The sequence below is a fragment of the Chiloscyllium punctatum genome, chromosome 6 (assembly GCF_047496795.1).
Source record: "Chiloscyllium punctatum isolate Juve2018m chromosome 6, sChiPun1.3, whole genome shotgun sequence".
NCBI lineage: Eukaryota > Metazoa > Chordata > Chondrichthyes > Orectolobiformes > Hemiscylliidae > Chiloscyllium > Chiloscyllium punctatum.
In genome coordinates, this window is record NC_092744.1 from 83,482,616 (window position 1) to 83,502,356 (window position 19,741).

The 19,741-nt window shown below is 43.5% G+C and overlaps 1 protein-coding gene across 2 annotated transcripts in view; it reads right to left on the reverse strand.

Moving 5' to 3' along the window:
* The window catches only part of LOC140479145 (AMMECR1-like protein), a 60,326-nt gene that overhangs the window by 9,604 nt on the left and 30,981 nt on the right, over window positions 1-19,741 (reverse strand). For both annotated transcript variants that reach the window (XM_072573104.1, XM_072573105.1), the window contains 2 exons: window positions 9,534-9,644; window positions 4,859-4,973 (listed from right to left, as the gene is read on the reverse strand). In XM_072573104.1, the coding sequence (XP_072429205.1) occupies window positions 4,859-4,973; window positions 9,534-9,644 (226 nt within the window). The remainder of the gene's footprint in view (window positions 1-4,858; window positions 4,974-9,533; window positions 9,645-19,741) is intronic.

Genomic DNA, 19,741 nt, shown 5'->3' on the forward strand with positions numbered 1-19,741 from the left:
CTGGAGAAACTCAGTGGGTCGAGCAGCATCTGTGGAGAGAGAAACAGAGTTAATGTTCAGTCCTGGAACTCCATTGACCATCCTTCAGTAAAAATGCTTGAAAATGAAGAAAATTAATACTTCCAAGATGTACATGGAAATCAGGAGGCAGTGAGAGGACACGTCAGCTAAATCCAGACTTTTTTGAGAGAAAAGATAATTATTGTTCACAGTCAGGGAATACAACTGAGCCACCTAGTGGTTGTATTACAGCACAGCAATTGGTTGGTCTCTTTTAACACTCGCTTCTGAAAGTGGAGTCAGGCCGTTGCTGACTTTGGGAAAAGGGTTGGGAAAGATTGAAATCGGATCTCCCTGTTGTTAGGTGAAGTGACAAACTACCATTGTTTCATTCTGTAGATTGAGCACCAATTTTGGACCGCAACCTACGGTGGCTCAGTGGTTAGCATTGCTGCCTCAGTGCCAGGGACCCAGGTTCAATGCCCGCCTCAGGAAACTGCCTGTATGGAGTTTGCACGTTCTCCATGTGTCCGCATGGGTTTCCTCTGGGCGCTCCGGTTTCCTCCCACAATCCAATGATGCGCAGGTTTGGTGAATCGGCCATGCTAAATTGTCTATAGTGTTAGGTGCATTATTCTGGATTAGTGGTGCTGGAAGAGCACAGCAGTTCAGGCAGCATCCAAGGAGCTTCGAAATCGACGTTTGGGGCAAAAGCCCTTCATCAGGAATAAAGGCAGTGAGCCTGAAGCGTGGAGAGATAAGCTAGAGGAGGGTGGGAGTGGGGAGAAAGTAGCATAGAGTACAATGGGTGAGTGGGGGAGGGGATGAAGGTGATAGGTCAAGGAGGAGAGGGTGGAGTGGAGAGGTGGAAAAGGAGATAGGCAGGTAAGACAAGTCCGGACAAGTCATGGGGACAGTGCTGAGCTGGAAGTTTAGAACTAGGGTGAGGTGGGGGAAGGGGAAATGAGGAAACTGTTGAAGTCCACATTGATGCCCTGGGGTTGAAGTGTTCCAAGGCGGAAGATGAGGCGTTTTTCCTCCAGGTGTCTGGTGGTGAGGGAGCGGCGGTGAAGGAGGCCCAGGACCTCCATGTCCTCGGCAGAGTGGGAGGGGGAGTTGAAATATTGGGCCACGGGGCGGTGTGGTTGATTGGTGCGGGTGTCCCGGACATGTTCCCTAAAGCGCTCTGCTAGGAGGCGCCCAGTCTCCCCAATGTAGAGGAGACCGCATCGGGAGCAACGGATACAATAGGTGCATTAGTCAGGGGTAAATATAGGGTAAGGGAATGGGTCTGGGTGGGTTACTCTTTGAAGAGTCAGTGTGGACTTGTTGGGCTGAAGGGCTTGTTTGCACACTGCATGGATTCTACGATTTACAGTAGAAGCATTGGCAGGTTACCAGTTCTATGGGTGCATCTTTATATTGTCACAGAGTTTGGCCAGTTCTACGGATGTTTAAAACTAGAATGGTAACCTTATTTCTCCCCAGTGCTCAATCACCTGTGGAGATCTCTGCCTTTCAGGAGCTCACCAACTACGGTAATGGTTTAAAATTAATGAGCTATTTGGTGAAATAAAACTTCAGTTAAAACTATTTAACTACAAAGAAAGAGAGACAGTTACATAACCAGAAAGGACTTCATGTCTGAGCTTGTCTCGTATTCCATCAGTGGAAATAGCAGCTGACAACCATGCTGAGATCAAGCCTTTTTGCAAAACTTTGCATTAGCCAGTGTGCTGTCAACAATGGACGAGCGAGTTTTTCACAAGTATCAACGGAGATCTGGAGGGTACCCAAATTCCATGTTGCCCCCTTCACTTTGCTGCCTGGATTAACAATTATCAGTGGAATCTTGCAAAGTGAAGGAGAACAGGCACCTGACCTGTGGAATATCTATGGGAGAGGATGATATCAAGTAAGATTCCCTCACCTTTGGTAACTTATGGACGGTAGAAGAGGGGTTGACAGATGAAAGAAGAGCGTCATTAAGATATTTTCTAATCAAACTATTGGGAGATGTTATGAAACACCTCTGGAGCAGGTGGATCGTGAACCCAGGCCTTCTGGTTCAAAGATAAGGATACTCCCCCCACAACATCATTAACAATATCAGCTAAAATGGGAGACAGGAGGGCTAGTGGCCTGAAGTTCAAGATAGGGAGGATAGAAGGATGAGAAGCAAAGAGAAGGCAAGTGAAAAATGAGGGAGAACCTGCAGATTAATCCAGGACCAGAGTGCCTGGGCTCAGAAAGGCTGGTCAGGAGCCAGTGGGTACATGTGAATTGAGGGGAGATGGTAGTAGATGCAGATGCATTAATAGTCTCCATGCTGGAGAATGTTTTGAACACTAGATTAGAGAATCATGGCTAAACACTTTGCTGTTACATTAGGATCTATCATTACTAGCATTCTCATCCAGAAAACATGAGCTGGATTGGTTGGAAAGAATGAGTTAAGACAAATCAGCCTGGTCTGTTTGGTTCCATCAAAGTTGAGCTCTGATGTTGTGACCTTTCTATCCTACATCCCATGAGGTGTCCATGTATGCAATGGACATTAATTAGTGGTCAGCTACACCAATTCCCATTCCCCTAGTCTGTTGAAATATCCTGAGGCATTCAGCAGTACTTCCTCCAGAGTTTGTAGCTGCTGTACCACCTCATCCTGGAGGTGTGCAGCTGAGGTCAATGATTCAGTTTGGGTTCCTGTGAGGATATAACTTTATTCCAGTCAAATACTGGCATTTATCAGCAAATGGGAGACCCTCTTTGCCCTATTAGTAAATATTCTCAGCCTGCCTCAGAGAATCACAGTTTTATTTCCCAACTTTATTTTGCCAAGTCGAACATCGATTTCTGAGGCACATAGTCATCTCTTTGCTTTGTAGAAAAGTGACAAGATCCACGTTCAGTCACTGTTGGGGTCTCCAAGGGTAAATTTGTCTGCATCATGGTTTTTCAAAGTCTTTTGCTATACTGAGCTCCAGAGGTTGTATGATAGTAACTCCCCTTGACAGCAAGGCCACATTTGAGTCTAGCATCAAGGTGTCAACGCAAAGGTAGGGTCTATGATAAATCAGAGTCAAATGTGACAAAAGGAAGATTGTTGTTGTTGATGACGACTTATCCCTTCAGGAGTTCTTCCAGAGTGTGTCCTGGGCCCAAATATCTTCAGCTGTTTCATCTTTAACCTTCTTCCATCACGAGTTCTGACGTGGGCAAGTTTGCTGATGATGACAACATTCTGCACTCTTCGCAACTCCCACAATGAGGGAGCCCATGTCAAAATACAGCAAGAACCTGGACAGCACCCAGGTTTGGGTTGATATATGGCAAGGAACATTTGTTAAACAGGTGGCAGGCAATTACCATCTCCACTAAGGATATATCTAACCACTGCACTTAGACATTCCGTGGCATTAGCATCAGTGAATACCCTAACCTGAAGGTAACCATTGACCAGAAATTACACAAGTGGTTACAATAGCAGGTTGGAAGCTGGGAAACCCTCAGCCAGTAACTTATCACCTGACTCCTAGAGTGCACTATATACAAGATTCAAGCCAGGAGTGGGTGTCTCACTTGCCTGAACAGTTCCAATAACACTCATGAAGCTTGGCACTATCCAGGACAGAGTAGCCTGCTTGAATGGGAGCACATCCATAAAACATTCACACTCTCTCCATCACTGACATACAGTGACAGCAACCTGCACCATCTCCAAGATGCACTACATCAAGGCTCCTTAGACAGTAGCTTTGCAAACCCATAACCAATACCATCGAGAACACCACCACCTGCAAGTTTCCCTCCAAGCCACTCAAACTCCTAACTTGGAAAAACATTGCCATTCCTGCAGTGTCACTGGGTCAAAATCCTAGAATCCCTCTCTAACAGCATTGTGGGTCTACCTACACCAAATGGATGGTAGTAGTTGAAAGCAAGTAAAGATGGGTAATAAATGCTGGCTCAAGTAGCAAACGACCCATGAATGAACGAATTGGCTGACCATCTAGTTCTTATCTCTTAAAGAGTTAAGTAAACAGGAATCTGACTAGCATTCTGCACTGATGGATTACGCAATTTTAATTAGAAGAAAGTACAGCACCTTCCATGTCTTCTGGATGTCCCAAATCCCTTCAGAGCCAGTTTGGAAACATGGCTACCATTGGTATGTAGGGAATTACAATTGTTAGTTTGTGCACAGCAAGATCCAACAATCAATAAAGTATAAATTAATAGACAGTTTATTTTGAACTGAATTGACTGAGAGGACTACTGACCAGGATGAAAGCATTTCCCAACTGCTCTTCAAATACTACCCACTGTTTCTGACAGAACAACGTTGCCTCAGTGCTTTGCTGAAGTATCAGCATGGAATGGGTGTACAATTCTCAGGACCAGAGCTTCAGCACATGACCTTCCCTTTCAGAGGCAAGGCAGTGTCCAACTGAGGCAAGGCAGATACAGCTAACTAAACATGAGCAGTACGCTCTGAGTCAGAACTAGGAGACATCCCCATCAGCATGATTGCACACTATAAGGGAGACAACAGGAATCTAAAAAAAAAGGGTTGTACAGATTTCCAATTAGTTTGATTTCGAAGAATGGGAATGGGCTTTCACGCAGCAACAGCCATAATGAAACGACCCTTCTGGAATGTGCACGAGAGAAGGACAAAAGTCACTGCCCTGGTTTAAATGCTTCAAATACCAGAAAGATTCCTGCACCCCAAGACAAATCTATTCTAGAACAACTCAGCACTTACAAGGAATGGAGAAACACTTCCCATTTAATTCCCCACCCGCCTGCCTCAGCCTTCAGAGGTGACAGTAAGTTTGAACTGGAATTCCATTACCTCCCAGTCCAGGTAATCACTGGCATCTTCGAAATTAGTGAGCAGCGAAACAGAGCAGAAGAGTTTGGGAAGTTCCTCACGAGTCAGCGGGGGGAAGCGGCTGTCCTTAAGAGCACTGCGAGGAGAAAAAGGTATCGACAAGATCAGGCTGGAAATTAAAGACTACTGATAGAACATGACCCATTTTCTACATAAAAGGAAAGCCAAGAAACTGGTCATGATAACGTGTGGGATCTGTTATAATCCAGAAAGACAAATGGTGAAATACAGAATCAAATCTTTATACATATATTCACAGAGTAGCACAATAAAAGCATAAATCCCCAAGCTCAACCACCACTGTTTCAGTCGGAATCTATGACAGTAATTCAAGTGAATCATTACCAACAGAGAAGCATGGCAGCAGGAGTAGACCATTCAGCCTACCAAGTTTGTTCTGCAATTAAATGGAAGCCCAGCTGATCATCCATGCCCATGTTTGTTTTCCTCCATCTACACTACTCCCATATCTCTTTAAATTATTGGCCATCAGAAATCCATCACTCAACCACTACTTTAAATATTCTCAAAGACTGAGTTTCCACAGTCCTCTGGGATAAACAGCTACAAAGATTTACAACCATGAGTAAGAAGATTTCATGTCTCGGGATTAAACAGTATCCATCATTCTTTAAAACTCCTCACAATACAAGCCCTCAATCTCTCTTCATAGGACAGTTCCATCATTGCAAGAATGAGCTTTTGTTGCACTCCTATGGCAATATCCTTCCTGAGGTAAAGAGACCAAAACTATACACAGTATTTCAGGTGTGGTATAACCAAGGTTCTGTACAATTGAAGCAAGACTTTATTACTCCTGCACTCAAGTCCCCTTGGAATAAGGGCTAACATACTATTAACCTTCCTAATTGTTTGCAGTATCTGCACGTTAACCTTCAATCACTGACAGACAAAAACACCCAGGTCCCTTTGTACACCAATATTGTATAATCCCTTCCCATTTCACAAATACTCTGAACATCTGCTCCGTTTATCAAGGTGAATAAACTCACATTATGCCACAATGTTTTCCATCTGCCACATTCTTGGTCACTCATTAAATCGATTTAAACCCTCTTGAAGCTTCTCTGCATGTTTCTCAGAGCACTCATTCCCACACAACTGTCTGGCACGTACAAACTTGGAAATGTTGCACTTGGTCTCCAGATTCAAATCATTGATATGTATAATGAACAACTGGAGACCAAATACTTGATCTTTGTGATACCCACAGCCTGCCAACACAAGAATGATCTGCTTATTCTTTGTCTTCTATCTCTTAGTTAATCCTTCATCCAGAGCAGTACATGATTACCTTCTATCTCAAGGGCTTGAATTTTGATGACGAATCTCCTGTAGGTGATTTTATCAAAAACATTCTGAAACTCCTAGTAAAATACATCTACTGATTTCCCTTCATAATTCTGTTAGCAGCATCCTCAAAACACTCAAACGTTGCTGAACACAGAGACTTTGGAGTGCAGGTTCATAGCTCCTTCAAAGTGGAGTCGCAGGTAGATAGGATAGTGAAGAAGGCGTTTGGTATGCTTTCCTTTATTGGTCAGAGTATTGAGTACAGGAGTTGGGAGGTCATGTTGCAGCTGTGCAGGACATTGGTTAGGCCATTTTTGGAATATTGCATGCAATTTTGGTCTCCCTCCTACCAGAAGGATGTTGTGAAACTTGAAAGGGTTCAGAAGAGATTTACAAAGATGTTGCCAGGGTTGGAGGATTTGAGCTATAGGGAGAGGCTGAACAGGCTGGGGCTGTTTTCCTTGGAGTGTTGGAGGCTGAGGGGTGACCTTCTAGAGGTTTACAAAATTATGAGGGGCATGGATAGGATAAATAGACAAAGTCTTTTCCCTGGGGTGGGGGGGGAATCCAGAACTAGAGGACATAGGTTTACAGTGAGATGGGAAAGATATAAAAGAGACCTAAAGGGCAACTTTATCACACAGAGGGTGGTGTGTGTATGGAATGATCTGCCAGAGGATGTGGTGGAGGCTGGTACAATTGCAACATTTAAAAGGCATCTGGATGGGTATAGGAATAGGAAGGGTTTGGAGGGATATGGGCCAGGTGCTGGCAGGTGAGACTTGATTGGGTTGGGATATCTGGTCAGCATGGACGGGTTGGACCGAAGGGTCTGTTTCCATGCTGTACATCCCTATGACTCGAAATATGCTTTCCCATTCACAAATCTGTGACAACTATGCCCAATCAGATCATTAATATCCAAGTGTCCATTAATCACAATCTTTTCCTTCTAATGATCAACATTCCCACTGATTTTTCTTCCTTGGCTGTGGAATTTCTAGGTCCTTGCACAGCAGCGACTTCGAGAAGCAGAAGTCTTTCAAATCTTGATATATCGCCATGGACAGGGGCTTTCCTGTGGCTGTGCAAATGTAAGCTTTGCGGGAACTTTGCTACTGATGCAAGGCAAACAGCTTTGTCGTTCCCCCCACATTCTTAGATTGTGGTGTGACATTTGCTTCCTTCCAATATGCAGCAGCCAATCACAAATCGATAGAATTTTGAAAGATCCATTCAATATCTCCACAGCTACCTCTTTCAACACTCTGGGATGGAAACTATCAATCTCTGAGGACTTAGTGACCTTCAGTTCTATTAAGTGCTCCAACACTACCTCCTTACTATACTAATTTCCTTCAATTCCCTTGGATCTCTAATACTGGGAGATTCCTTGTGCCTTCCTCAGTGAAAACAAACACCAAGTAATGAATTAGGTTGTCTGCCATTTCTCTTTCCCCATGATAAGGTCTTCCGACTTTGCCTGCAATGCGCCCACAGTTGTCTTAGCCAAATATTTTCTTCTTACATATCTACAGAAGCTTTTGCAGTCCACTTTTATGTTTTTTTTGCTAGTTCACATTCATATTCTATTCTCTCAGTTTCTTGGTTCTTCTTTGCTATATTCTAAAAGCCTCCCAATCTTCAAGTTTAATATTATTGCTGGCAACTTTAGAAATGTCTTCTTTTAATCTTGTATAATCCATAATATCCTTTGTAACTCATTAACTTTTTGGATGTTTTTTGCATCTTGAAGGAATGTACAAGTTGCTGTAAACAATGTAATGATTCCTGAAAACTATCCAATGCTTTTGGAGAAGATCCCTTTATGCATTTTTTTCAAATACACCCCTGCCTATTAGCTCCTCATACCCTGAATTTTGTCTGTTCTTTTGTTCCAATTTAACTTCAGATTGGACTACCTCACTTTCAAACATAATACAAAATTCTATCATGTTATGGCCTAAAAAAAGGCTCCTTTATAGCTAGATTATTAATAAACCCTCTTGCATTACAGAATATTACACACAAAATAGCTTATTCTTTTGTTAGGTCTCCAACATTGTATTCTAGAAAACCTGTTACTAAAACACTCCAGAAATTCATCCTCTATAGCTTTTGTGCTCACTATGTTTACCCATTCTAAATGCAGATTGAAGCCATTCCTGATTACTGTATTGCTCATGCGACATGCTTCTCTAATCTCCTGGTTCATACCATGCCCACACTACTGTTTGGTGGTCTATAAACAACTCCTGATGAAGGGGTTATGCTCGATAAGTCAACTCTCCAGTTCCTCGGATGCCGCCTGACCTGCTGTGCTTTTCCAGCACCACACTTTTTCTGATCTCAAACATCTACAGTCCTCACTTTCTCCTATAAGCAACTCCTACCAATGTTTGCTGCCACTGGCCGTTTATTAGCTCACACAAGCAGATTCCACGTGTTATTCTTCTGATTTGACTTCACTAACATTCTAATCCTGTCCCTTTATTATCAGTGCCATGTACTTTTCTGCCTTCCCTTCCTAAATATTGAATATCCATGAATATTCAATTCCCAGTCTTGGTAACCCTGCAGCTATGTTTCCATAATGGCAATTAGATCACACCCATTTACCTCTATTTGTGGTTTTAAATCATCTACCTTTTGTGTCCGTTCAGGTAAATGGTCCTTCAATTTGCCTTTTGGAAATTATTCCACACTAACAGGGTGATGGTTATTGACTCAAACATCCATTAAATACCAGGAATTTGTTTCTTTCAGTACAAAAGAACAACCCCCACCACCTCACCAAAGCAAGGGATGCAGTAGTTTCTCTCTTCCCCACCCTTGAGATGAGACCTAGAGTAAACTACTTTCAGTCAGGAGCTAAACAGGGTTACATCTCCCTAAACATTGGCTGCAGCACAGCTCATTAAATCAAGAACTGCAGAACGTCTGGCTACCTACTCCAGTCAGAAGTGCTTGGGTTACCTTCCGTACCAACCACTGTACAGGTCATCTTATGCGCCCCATCTGCTACTTTGCCAACTACTAGAGGAGTGAAATGCAGACTCTAACGTATATATGTCCACAGATACACGGACATCCAAAAGTTCCATTTACATCACAATGCATGAAATTAACTATTATCCAAGCTATTCTTAAAAAATACACAGCACAGATATTTAGTACTAGTACATGCCAATGTTTATACATCACACAGATTATACTAATACAAAACAAAGCAGTATAATTTCACACTACTAGGACATACTTTATGCCCCCATCTTGAATTTATTTTTTCAAATTATTACTTAGAGAGCTTAAAAGTTCTTACCTGGTAAGTGTGTATTCCCTGAGTCCTGAATGGAGGTTCATGGCAGAGAAGGTCCCAATGCAGCCTCGCAAACGTTTATCTCGGCCCATCTTCCACGTTACAAACAATGGGCTACAAAACACAAAGCCATTCATTCCTACACAATAGAATCAGGTCGCAAGGATTGCACAGAACACAAACACCTGACACGAGACTCTGCTGGACAGATCAATCTAAAATGCAGACAGGAAGCCCAATGCCTCGAATACTGGATGATAACTGTGGTCCCTTGGGAGTTTTGGGTTAAGCTCAATAAATTTATTATTCTGACCTTAGCGGGATATTTGAGGCATAGGACCAAGAGCTCAGAGAACTTATACATTGCTGGTAATAACCTACAGCACTCAAATACAGGGATTATGCCAGCACATCAGAAATCTGGGATTAGCCAGGCAACTCAATATTCTTCAAGAACCTTGCAGCGATCATAGTGGTAGGATCTATATTCTGCTACTGCTGACATTTAAAATCTAATCTGGAAATATGCAAATCAGGCTACATTCCGGTACTATAAAACTTCACAAAAAACACATTTCAATATATATTTTCACACACGAATACTCTGGTATAATTCAGTACAGAACATACCCTACGACATCAGATATTCAGAATACAATCGATAACTGCAGAGATTCTGGTGCAGTACCTTGGGCAAAATATTGGTGGATTATTAAACTCTTATCTATTATGTATTTACAAGAGAATCACCTGTAACTACTTTGGCTCTACAAATATTCAGTATATAATGTGATGCTATCGATATGCTGATCCAATAGGCATAGAGCTCAGTAGGGATGCATTGTGGAGTATATGTACCCAACATATCTGGGTTCCTGGTTCAGTCTCCCAGATTGTCTGATTTTAGCCCAATCTCTCTAGAAACTCTGGAATTATTCTGACATTTGAAGACTGTTGTTACCTGGCATATTCCGGGATTTTGAGTATTACATCAAATATTATGGAATTAGGAATTATTCCAAATTTTCTGTGAAATGCCCCATGTTCTAAAATGATATGCCAAAGAAATCATTACTGGGGCATTAACTTGTTATTTTTACAATTTATATAAATGGATAGATTGGTAAATTTGCTGCTAATACAAATATAGGTAAGGAAGTAAGCTGTGAAGGGAAGTGAAGATTGGGGACAATATTTCATCCTCACTAACACTCAACACTGGAGCCCCCCAGGGGTCCGTACTCAGCCCACTACTGTGCACCCATGACTGTGTCGCCAAATATCAGACGAATACCATTTACAATTCACTGGTGACACCACCATGGTCGGTCAAATCTCAGACTACAAACAGAAGGTGGAAGACCTGGAAAAATAGTGCACTGAGAACAACTGAGCTCTCAATGCCGGCAAAACCAAGGAACTCATTACTGACTTTCAACAGGATGTTACTCATGCCCACCTACACATTAACAGCACAGAGGTGGAACGAGCAGAGAGTGCCAAGCTCCTGGGAGTGGTCATCCACAAAAAGCTTTCTTGGACTCTTCATGTGGACGCACTGGTTACAAAGGCCCAACAACGTCTCTTCTTCCTCAGGCAGCTGAGGAAATTTGACATGACGGTGAATACCCTTGCCAACTTTTATAGGTGCGCCATCTAGAGCATTCTGTCTGGATGTATGGCCACTGTACCATTCAAGATTGGAGACGGTTACAGAGATTGGTGAACTGGGCCCGGACAATCACAAAGACCAACTTCCCATCTATAGAATCCACCTACCAGGCCCACTGTCAAGGAAAGGCCACCAGCATTCTCAAAGATCCATCCCTCCCTGGCAATATTTTTCTACAACCTCTACCATCGGGGAGAAGGTACAGAAGCCTGAACACACACACCAGCCGGTTTTGAAACAGTTTCCACCCTGAGGTTCAAATACTGAATGGACTCACAAACTCTTAGCATTCGCCTGTCCCTGTGTTTTGGTTTTTGCCGCTGTTTACCTATTATTTACTTATCTATGCTACTTAACTCTGTGATCTGCCTGTATTGCTCACAAGACAAAGCTTTTCATAGGACATAGAAAAATACAGCGAAGTTCAGGCCCTTCAGCCCTCGATGTTGCGCCGACCGAAGCACATCCTTCTTCGCTGTCCACCACTCCACCGACTTTCGTATCATCCACAAACTTGCTCACAAGGCCTTCAAGCCCCTCCTCCAGGTCATTTATAAAAATGACAAACAGCAATGGTCCCAAAACAGATCCTTGTGGAACACCGCTAGTAACTGCACTCCAAGATGAACTTTTACCATCAACTACTACCCTCTGTCTCCTTCCAGCCAGCCAATTCCTAATCCAAACCTCTAATGCACCCTCAATGCCATACCTCCGTAATTTTTGCAGTAGCCTACCATGGGGAACCTTATCAAACGTCTTACTAAAATCCATATACACCACATCTACTGCTTCACCCTCGTCCACTTCCTTAGTCACCTTCTCAAATAACTCTAAGGTTTGTGAGGCACGACCTGCCCTTCACAAAACCATGCTGACTATCCTTGATCACATTATTCCTATCCAGATGCTCATAAATCCTATCCCTTACAATTCTCTCTAAGACTTTGCCCACAACAGAAGTGAGACTCACTGGCCTATAGTTACTAGGGCTGTCCCTGCTCCCCTTCTTGAACAAGGGGACCACATTCGCTATCCTCAAATCCGCTATCCTCCCCTATTCACTGTGCCTCGGTACACATGACAATAAATTCAATTCAATTCAATTCATTGTAGATAGGTTAAATGGGTAAAGATTTGGCAAATGAACTAAAATACCAGAAAACATTAAGTTGCACATTTCAGCAGGGAAGAGAAAAAATATTTGGAGATACCTGGGTATCCTAATGAAAGGATCACAAAAGATTAGCATGCAGGTACAGCAAGTAATCAGGAAAACTAATAACACATTAGTACTTATTACAAGGAACTGATTAAAAAGATAAGGAGGTTTACTTCAATTATAGATTTGGAGACACTCGTGTTGGACTGGGGTGTACAAATTCTCCACAACCACCTGATGAAGCAGCAGTGCTCTGAAAGCTAATGCTTCCAAATAAACCGGTTGGGCTATAACTTGGTGTTGAGTGATTTTTAACTTCAGTTATAGAGGCACTGCTCAGACCACGTGTACAATACTGACCTTTAAAGAAGGATACAGAATTGGAGGAATTTCAGAGACGCTTTGCTAATGGGTGGGCTGTCATACGATGAATCATTGGATAGACTAGGATTGCGTCCACTGGAGGTTATAAGACTGAGAGGAGATTTGATTGAAGGCCACATGTTCCTACAGAGTTTTGACAGAGCGCATGTAGAAAGAATGCTTCCTCTTGTGGAAGAAACTAGAATTTGGGATCACTGATTAAAAGTGAGAGGTTCGTCCATTTAAACCAGAGATAAACAGGTTGAGCGTTTTTGAAACGGTCTTCTCCAAAAGGCAATTGAAGCAGAGTCTTTGAATGGTTTTTAAGGCAGAATCAGATTAATCCTTGACAGGCAAGAGGGCGAATGGTGATGATGGTGAAAAGCTTTCGGGAATAAACAGGGATGCAGACTAATCAGATCAGTCATGATCTTGTTGAAAGGCTGAACAGCTGAGGGAAGTTCCAAGTTACTTCCTCCTGCTCCTAATGTGTACATTTGTATATTCCAAGACTGCCTAGTATGTCAGGTATTCTGGAATTAACCTGCATGTTAACTTTAAGAGAATCCTGAACTCTGCCTCCCCCCAAGCTTGGGGCAGTATGGTGGCTCAGTGGTCAGCACTGCTGCCTCATAGCGTCAGGGACCCGGATTCAGTTCCACCTTTGGGTGACTGTCTGTGTGGAGTTTGCACATTCTCCTTGTGTCTGTGTGGGTTTCCTCCGGGCGCTCCGGTTTCCCCCCCTCAGTCCAAAGATGTGCAGATTAGGTGGATTGGCCATGGGAAATTGCCTGTAGTATTCAGGGATGTGCAGGATAGGTGGATCAGCCCTGGAAAATACCCTGGGGTTGAGTCTGGGTTCAGCATGGACTCAATGGGCTGAATGGCCAGCTTCCACACTGTAGGGATTCTATGAATCTATGACACTAAGTCCCCTTGTGTTTTAGAATTCTGAAGCCTTTCCCCATTTAGAAAACAGCCTCTGTCTCTATTCTTCTTAGCAAAGTGCATAACCTCACACTTCCCCACAATGCATTCCATCTGCCATTTCTTAGTCCATACTCCTAACCTCACCAGGCCCTTCTACAGCCTCCCACTTCCTCAATACTACCTGTCCCTCCAATTATCTTTAAGTCATCTGCAAACTTAGCAACAATGCCCTCAGTTCCTTTGTCCAGACCATGGAGGCATAACGTGAATAATTGTGAACCCAACCTAGACCCCTGCGGAACTCCACTCGTTACTGGCTGCCATCCTGAAAAAGACCGCTCTCTCTCTTCCTTCTGCCAGTCAGCCTATCGTCTATCCATGCCAATACCTTGCCCCTAACACCATGGGCTCTCATCTTATTTGGTAGACTCCTGTGCAGCTCCTCATCAAAGCCTTCTGGAAATCCAAATCAATCATATCCCCAGGTCTCCTTTGTTGAGAAGGAAGTATTGCTGAAATCAGTCACTGAGCAGATAGAAGTTCCATATTAAGATATTCCAGTTCTAGACTGATCATTCAAAAATTCTAGATTTGATTAAGGACCAGATAATCTGTAATCAACTATATACCAAATATTCAGCAATTTGTTAGCTAGCTCAGTTGACAAGTTGGCTGGCTTGTGATGCAGAGTAATGCAAACAGTACTGGTTCAATTCCTGCACTGGCTGAGATTACCATGAAGGCCCCTCCTCTGAGGAGGGTAACCCTCAGATTAAACTCATCACTTGTCATCTCAATCAAATAAGAGAGCAGCCCATTGGTCCTCTGGGACTCCTATGACTTTACCTCTTTATCCCAATAGGTTCAAGAATGTTGTCTTTTCATTCTCGAGTAACAGAGTGTGCAAAGACTGAAATGTTTACCAGGCAGGTGTAGCAACCATAAAGGCGGCAAATGGTATGTTGGCCTTCATTACAAGAGGATGCAAGCTCAGACGTAGGGAGGTCTTACTACAGTTAAACAGCACGTGGGTAAGACTCCTCCTGGACTATTAAGTGCAGTTGTGGTGTCCTTACCGAAGGGAGGATATACTTGATTTATTGGGAGTACAGCAAACATTCACTCAGTCGATACCATGATGACAGTACTGCCATTTGAGGAGAGATTGATTCAATTGGGTGTATACTCACTGTCATTTAGCAGGATAAGAGAGGATCTGATTGAACCATTTGAAACTCAAACAGAGCTAGAAAGATTAGATGCAAGGAGGATATTCTCCTTGCTTGGGGAGTCTAGAACTAGGGGTGACACCCTCAGCATATGGAGTAGGCCATTCAGGGCCTCTGAGAGAGGTCAACCTGTGAATTCACTACCACAGAAGGCTATGTAGACCAAATCATTGAGTATATCCAAAATAAAATTGCTTTTTTTAATAAAAAAAAGGGTAAAGGTACCTGGGGTATGGAGGGAAATCGGGAACATGGTATTGAGATACAGGGTCAGCCATATTCACATTGAGTGGTTGTGCTAATACTGCAATATAAATAACAATAGGTGCAGTACTAGGCAATGTACCACATGGTCATTGTTCAGAAGCTAAGTATTGTTTTGTCTACAGTGTCATTCGGTAGAACTCTTTTCTCTTAAACTGACTGCACAGGTCAGGTGGCAGGGTCTAGGCAATAATCAACAGGAAAATGAAGGGACAGACGTATAACCGAGATTGTAAAATAAAGTGAAGCATGATCTTCAGCCCACTGGTGGGAGCTCGAAATGAAGGTGGTCAGATTTTGAAGTCGGAATCAGCCTGTGAGAAGGGTAATACCAAAAACAAATTTCCCCCATTTTGAGAATGACGAGAGATTGAATTAAATGAAATCTACTTTGACTGCTGCTCTGGGCTCACTTGGAATTTAATGCATTCTCCAGACAAGGACAAATTTATTGTGGATCCCAAGCTCCACAGATTTGATCCAACCAGACCGGATCACATCAAAGGGTCAGTTAAGAGTTGACCACGATGACGTGGGATCAGATTCCCACACAGAGCCAATAGGTACCAACAGCATGATTCCTTCCATTAAAGATCAAGTATGAGCCAATTGGGCTTTAACGACAAACCAACAGCTCTGGGACACTTTTCCTATCACCAGATTTTGCAAATTCAAATTCTCAAACAACCATGTTGGGAAGGGAACTCATTCTCAGGATTATTAACCCAGGCACTAACATGAACTCTAGACTCGATGTTATCACATCCAGGTTTAAGCAAAGCTCGCCTGGCCCAGAGGTAGGGACACGATCCTTGCAAACAGGACCCCCCCCCCCCCCATGCTGAGATAGTGAACAATTTTTCAATCAATCTGCTCAGAGATGTTACAACACGCCTCTGGAGCAAACAGGGCTTGAACTCAGGCCTCCTAGCTCAGAGATCAGGGCTCTACCACTACACCACAAGGCAACCCTCACGCTGAAAGAGAAATAAGGCAGCCTGCACAAATGGTTATCAGGCCTGGAGATAGGCACAAAAAGACTATGGCGAAAGGAAAGGGATGAGAATGGCACTGCAAGTCTTGAGAGCTCAAAAATAGTATCAATGGTGCATAAAGACACTTGGGACATGCAGCCTTACAGAGGCCATTTTGGAGCAGGCTTTAGTGTGCAGACAGCAGACATCCACCAGTAATATACAGAGCAGGCGGAAAGCTCCTGTAGTGTAATGGTAGTGGCTCTAATACTAAGCCAGGAGGCCTGGGTTCAAGTCCCACCTGCTCCAGATATAATAACATCTCTGAACAAGTTGAAAAGACAATACCCATAGAATCGGCCAATCATGAAGTCAGTGTGAAACAATAATTTGACACCCGTGCAGCCAATCCTGCAGCTGAACACTCCAGGCAATGCCCTTTCTCCAGCTCGCACAGATATTCACATGTAGGACACATCCTGCTATCATGATCTAAAGGAATTATCGATCATTCAATTATTCCCAAACCTAGACACAAAACATTCTGAAAGTCAATCTGAGAGCCCATTTACTTGACTCCACTAAATGGCAGCATCAATTCTGTTTCTCTTCACAAGTGGTGTCTGGTTGTTGACTTTCTCCAGATTTTTTTTTCTTATAGTGAAAACACAAACCCTAGACTGATTCAAAACGAAAAGGCTCTTGTTACCAAGCAATCTTGACAAATATGAACAGAGCTAGATCCCTATAGGATCCCTACAGCTCCAGCAGCGACTTCAATACACAACATTTGCAATGGGATCTGCAAATCAAAACTTGGTTTAATATTGTGTACGAAATGACACCAAATTAGGTAATGAACACATGTCCACTGAAGCGGCAAGAGAATCCAACAGCAGGTTAGTTGCTTGGTTATTTTCACAAAGTGCTGGTGCTATCCATAGCCATTTGAAAAGTCTACAGGGAATTGTGTGGTAGGTGCTGAAAGGTTTTGCTGCTGACTTCAAGGCTTCTTCACAGACCCAACTGCTCCCCAACACACGAGGGGAATAATAACCCTTCCTCTTGGAATGTGGCATGACCGGAAGAACGAGCACATGCCACAAAGAGCAGGATCTGTTAGCAAAAGGGGAAGGCGGGAGGCAAGAAGGGCTCTCAGCAGACTGAACACCACCGTGTTTGCTCAGATTGTAGACTCACCCCCTGGGGAGGGTGCCACTGACCACATGTACATGGGTTTACAAGCAAAATGCTGCCATGCACTGGAACGGAAAGAGATACAACTCCCTCAACATACAGCTGGTGTGTAGCTGTAGGCAGTGAGAGTCATTGTGATGCCCCCATTCTGTGACATTCAACAGCGCCAGCTGCGTTTTAGCCAGCACAGCAAACCAAAAGTGGCTGTTGGGAGACTAAGGGGACACTAGGGTTAACATTGCTCTTATGAAATGACAGCCCTTAGCACCAGATATCTTTGAATCATATAGTCATTGTCTCCATCACACTTTGCATACAGTAGTCACTGGATGCAGGAGTGGGAGTGGGTTACAAACTAGAATCAGTGGTTAGCCCTAGTTTCCCAGTAGTCACCGCTTGGATTACTCTATGGCTGAAGCTATCCAGTGTGAAGTTGTGGACAGGGATAAGGTTCAGGCAGGACAAGGAGGAACGCAACAGTTCATGTTACCAAGAGAGCGCCTTTTCATAGGAGCCGTACATGAGCTAATTCACAAGATCCATTGTTTCTCTCTGCACTCTTCACCCCAAAATAAACCAGTTCACAATTCCCTGCATTACATTTACCTGTCTATCTCCTTCAGAAATTCTATACAATCCATCTCATGGTTTACAAGGCTTCTAACTATTGTATCATCAACAAATTTTGAAATTGTACACTATACAAGGTCTCAGTCATTAAATACATCAGGAAGAGAAGGGCAAGGTTAGTAGTAACACCACTCCCCTTGGGAGCTCCACGATAAAACTCTCTCTGGTCTGAAAGACACCCACTATCCACTCACTACTAGTTTCATTCCTGTCATTCACCCAATTTCTGATTCATATCACCACTGTTCCTGTTATTCCACAAGCACTGAATTTGCTCACAATTCTGTTGTGCTGCACTTTATCAGTGTATGCCACATCATATGGATTACTCTTATCAACTTTTAGAAATCTCAAGCCAATTACTTAGACGCGATTTGCCCTCAACAAATCTTTTCTAACTTTCCTTAATTAATCAGTATTTGGCCAGGTGATTATTAATTCTGTCCCAAATTTAGAACTAATCACCCTTGTACATGCTCTTAGTATTGATTTTAGTGTTCCCAACCAGTGCTAGGCCAGTGAATGCAGAATGGCTAGTGGCTTTCAATGGAGAAGATCGCAATATCTTTGCCAAACAAGCTTGAGGAGTTCTAGGCTTACGTTATTGGCTGGTTGACGAGACCCAGAACAACAGCGTCACTGGCAGAGTGGGCAGAAGGAAGATTGATGCTGTTGTACTGAAAGGGGACTAGACGCTCACACCGAAAGGAGCCACTGCACTAGGGTGATGCCTCAGGCACCATGTAATCTATTCGAGGACAGATCGCTGGACAGTCTGCCAGTCACTTTGGGTACTGGATTGGCTGCATGAATAGCAGCAGTCGAGAGTGTGATGCAGAGAAAAAAAAATCAGCAGGTCAGGCAGCATCTGAGGAGCAGGGGAATCGACGTTTCAGGCAAAAGCCCTTCATCAGGCATGAATAGCACCAGTCTAGGTTGGTGAGGCAGCATCATACACTGGATCATGGTGGCACAAATATGCAGATGGCTCTGGCAATTCCATGCTGGAAGGGATACCCTCTAAGGTCTGTACAAAGCCCTGAGCTGAGTTGCTGCTGGCTTCTCCAAGCAGCCAAACATTTAATATCGAGTTTCATAGTAGGCTCCCCAATGCACCGAACATCTCATTGTGCATGTGCATCAACATTCTGCTGCAGCTTGATCCAAAGGCTTCACTCTGGTCCACTACAGCAGAAGCCCAGTGAGCTGGAACCACTACTAACCTTGCCCAAGTAGCAGGGTATATATGCCCAGCGTCTCACCATATGCTAATCCCACCGCTAATCTAGACATGCAGAGTGTTTGTATCTGGGATCGTGAAGGGGTCATGGGAGGAGGACCATTAAGGACAGAATCTGTATGCAATTACGTCAGTCCCACCACTGAGCACATCGCCAAAAATGGGGATGTGCTCAGAGAATGGCCATTATAGACACCTCCATGACAGTTAGAGAATGAGGGGTGTGTGCAGTCCTCACCCAGATAGCTACTGCTACCTTTGGAGGTGTGCCACCTTCTCAAGGGGGAGAAGAGCACTTCAGTGAGAGCCATGCAGTGATGTTTGGCTAATATGGGTGGATAAGTAGCAACATGTGCAACCTGACAGATGACAGCTTGAGACTCCCAACAATGCAGTGTGCACATGGGTGAGACAAAGCATGATAAAGTCGTGATTGATATAGCTAGTGGATAGGCGGATGACCAGGATGAGGCAATTAAACAGCAGTAGAAGCAGTTAATTCAACATGACATTTGAAGAAGCATTTGCTAATCCTGACCACTGGACTGGG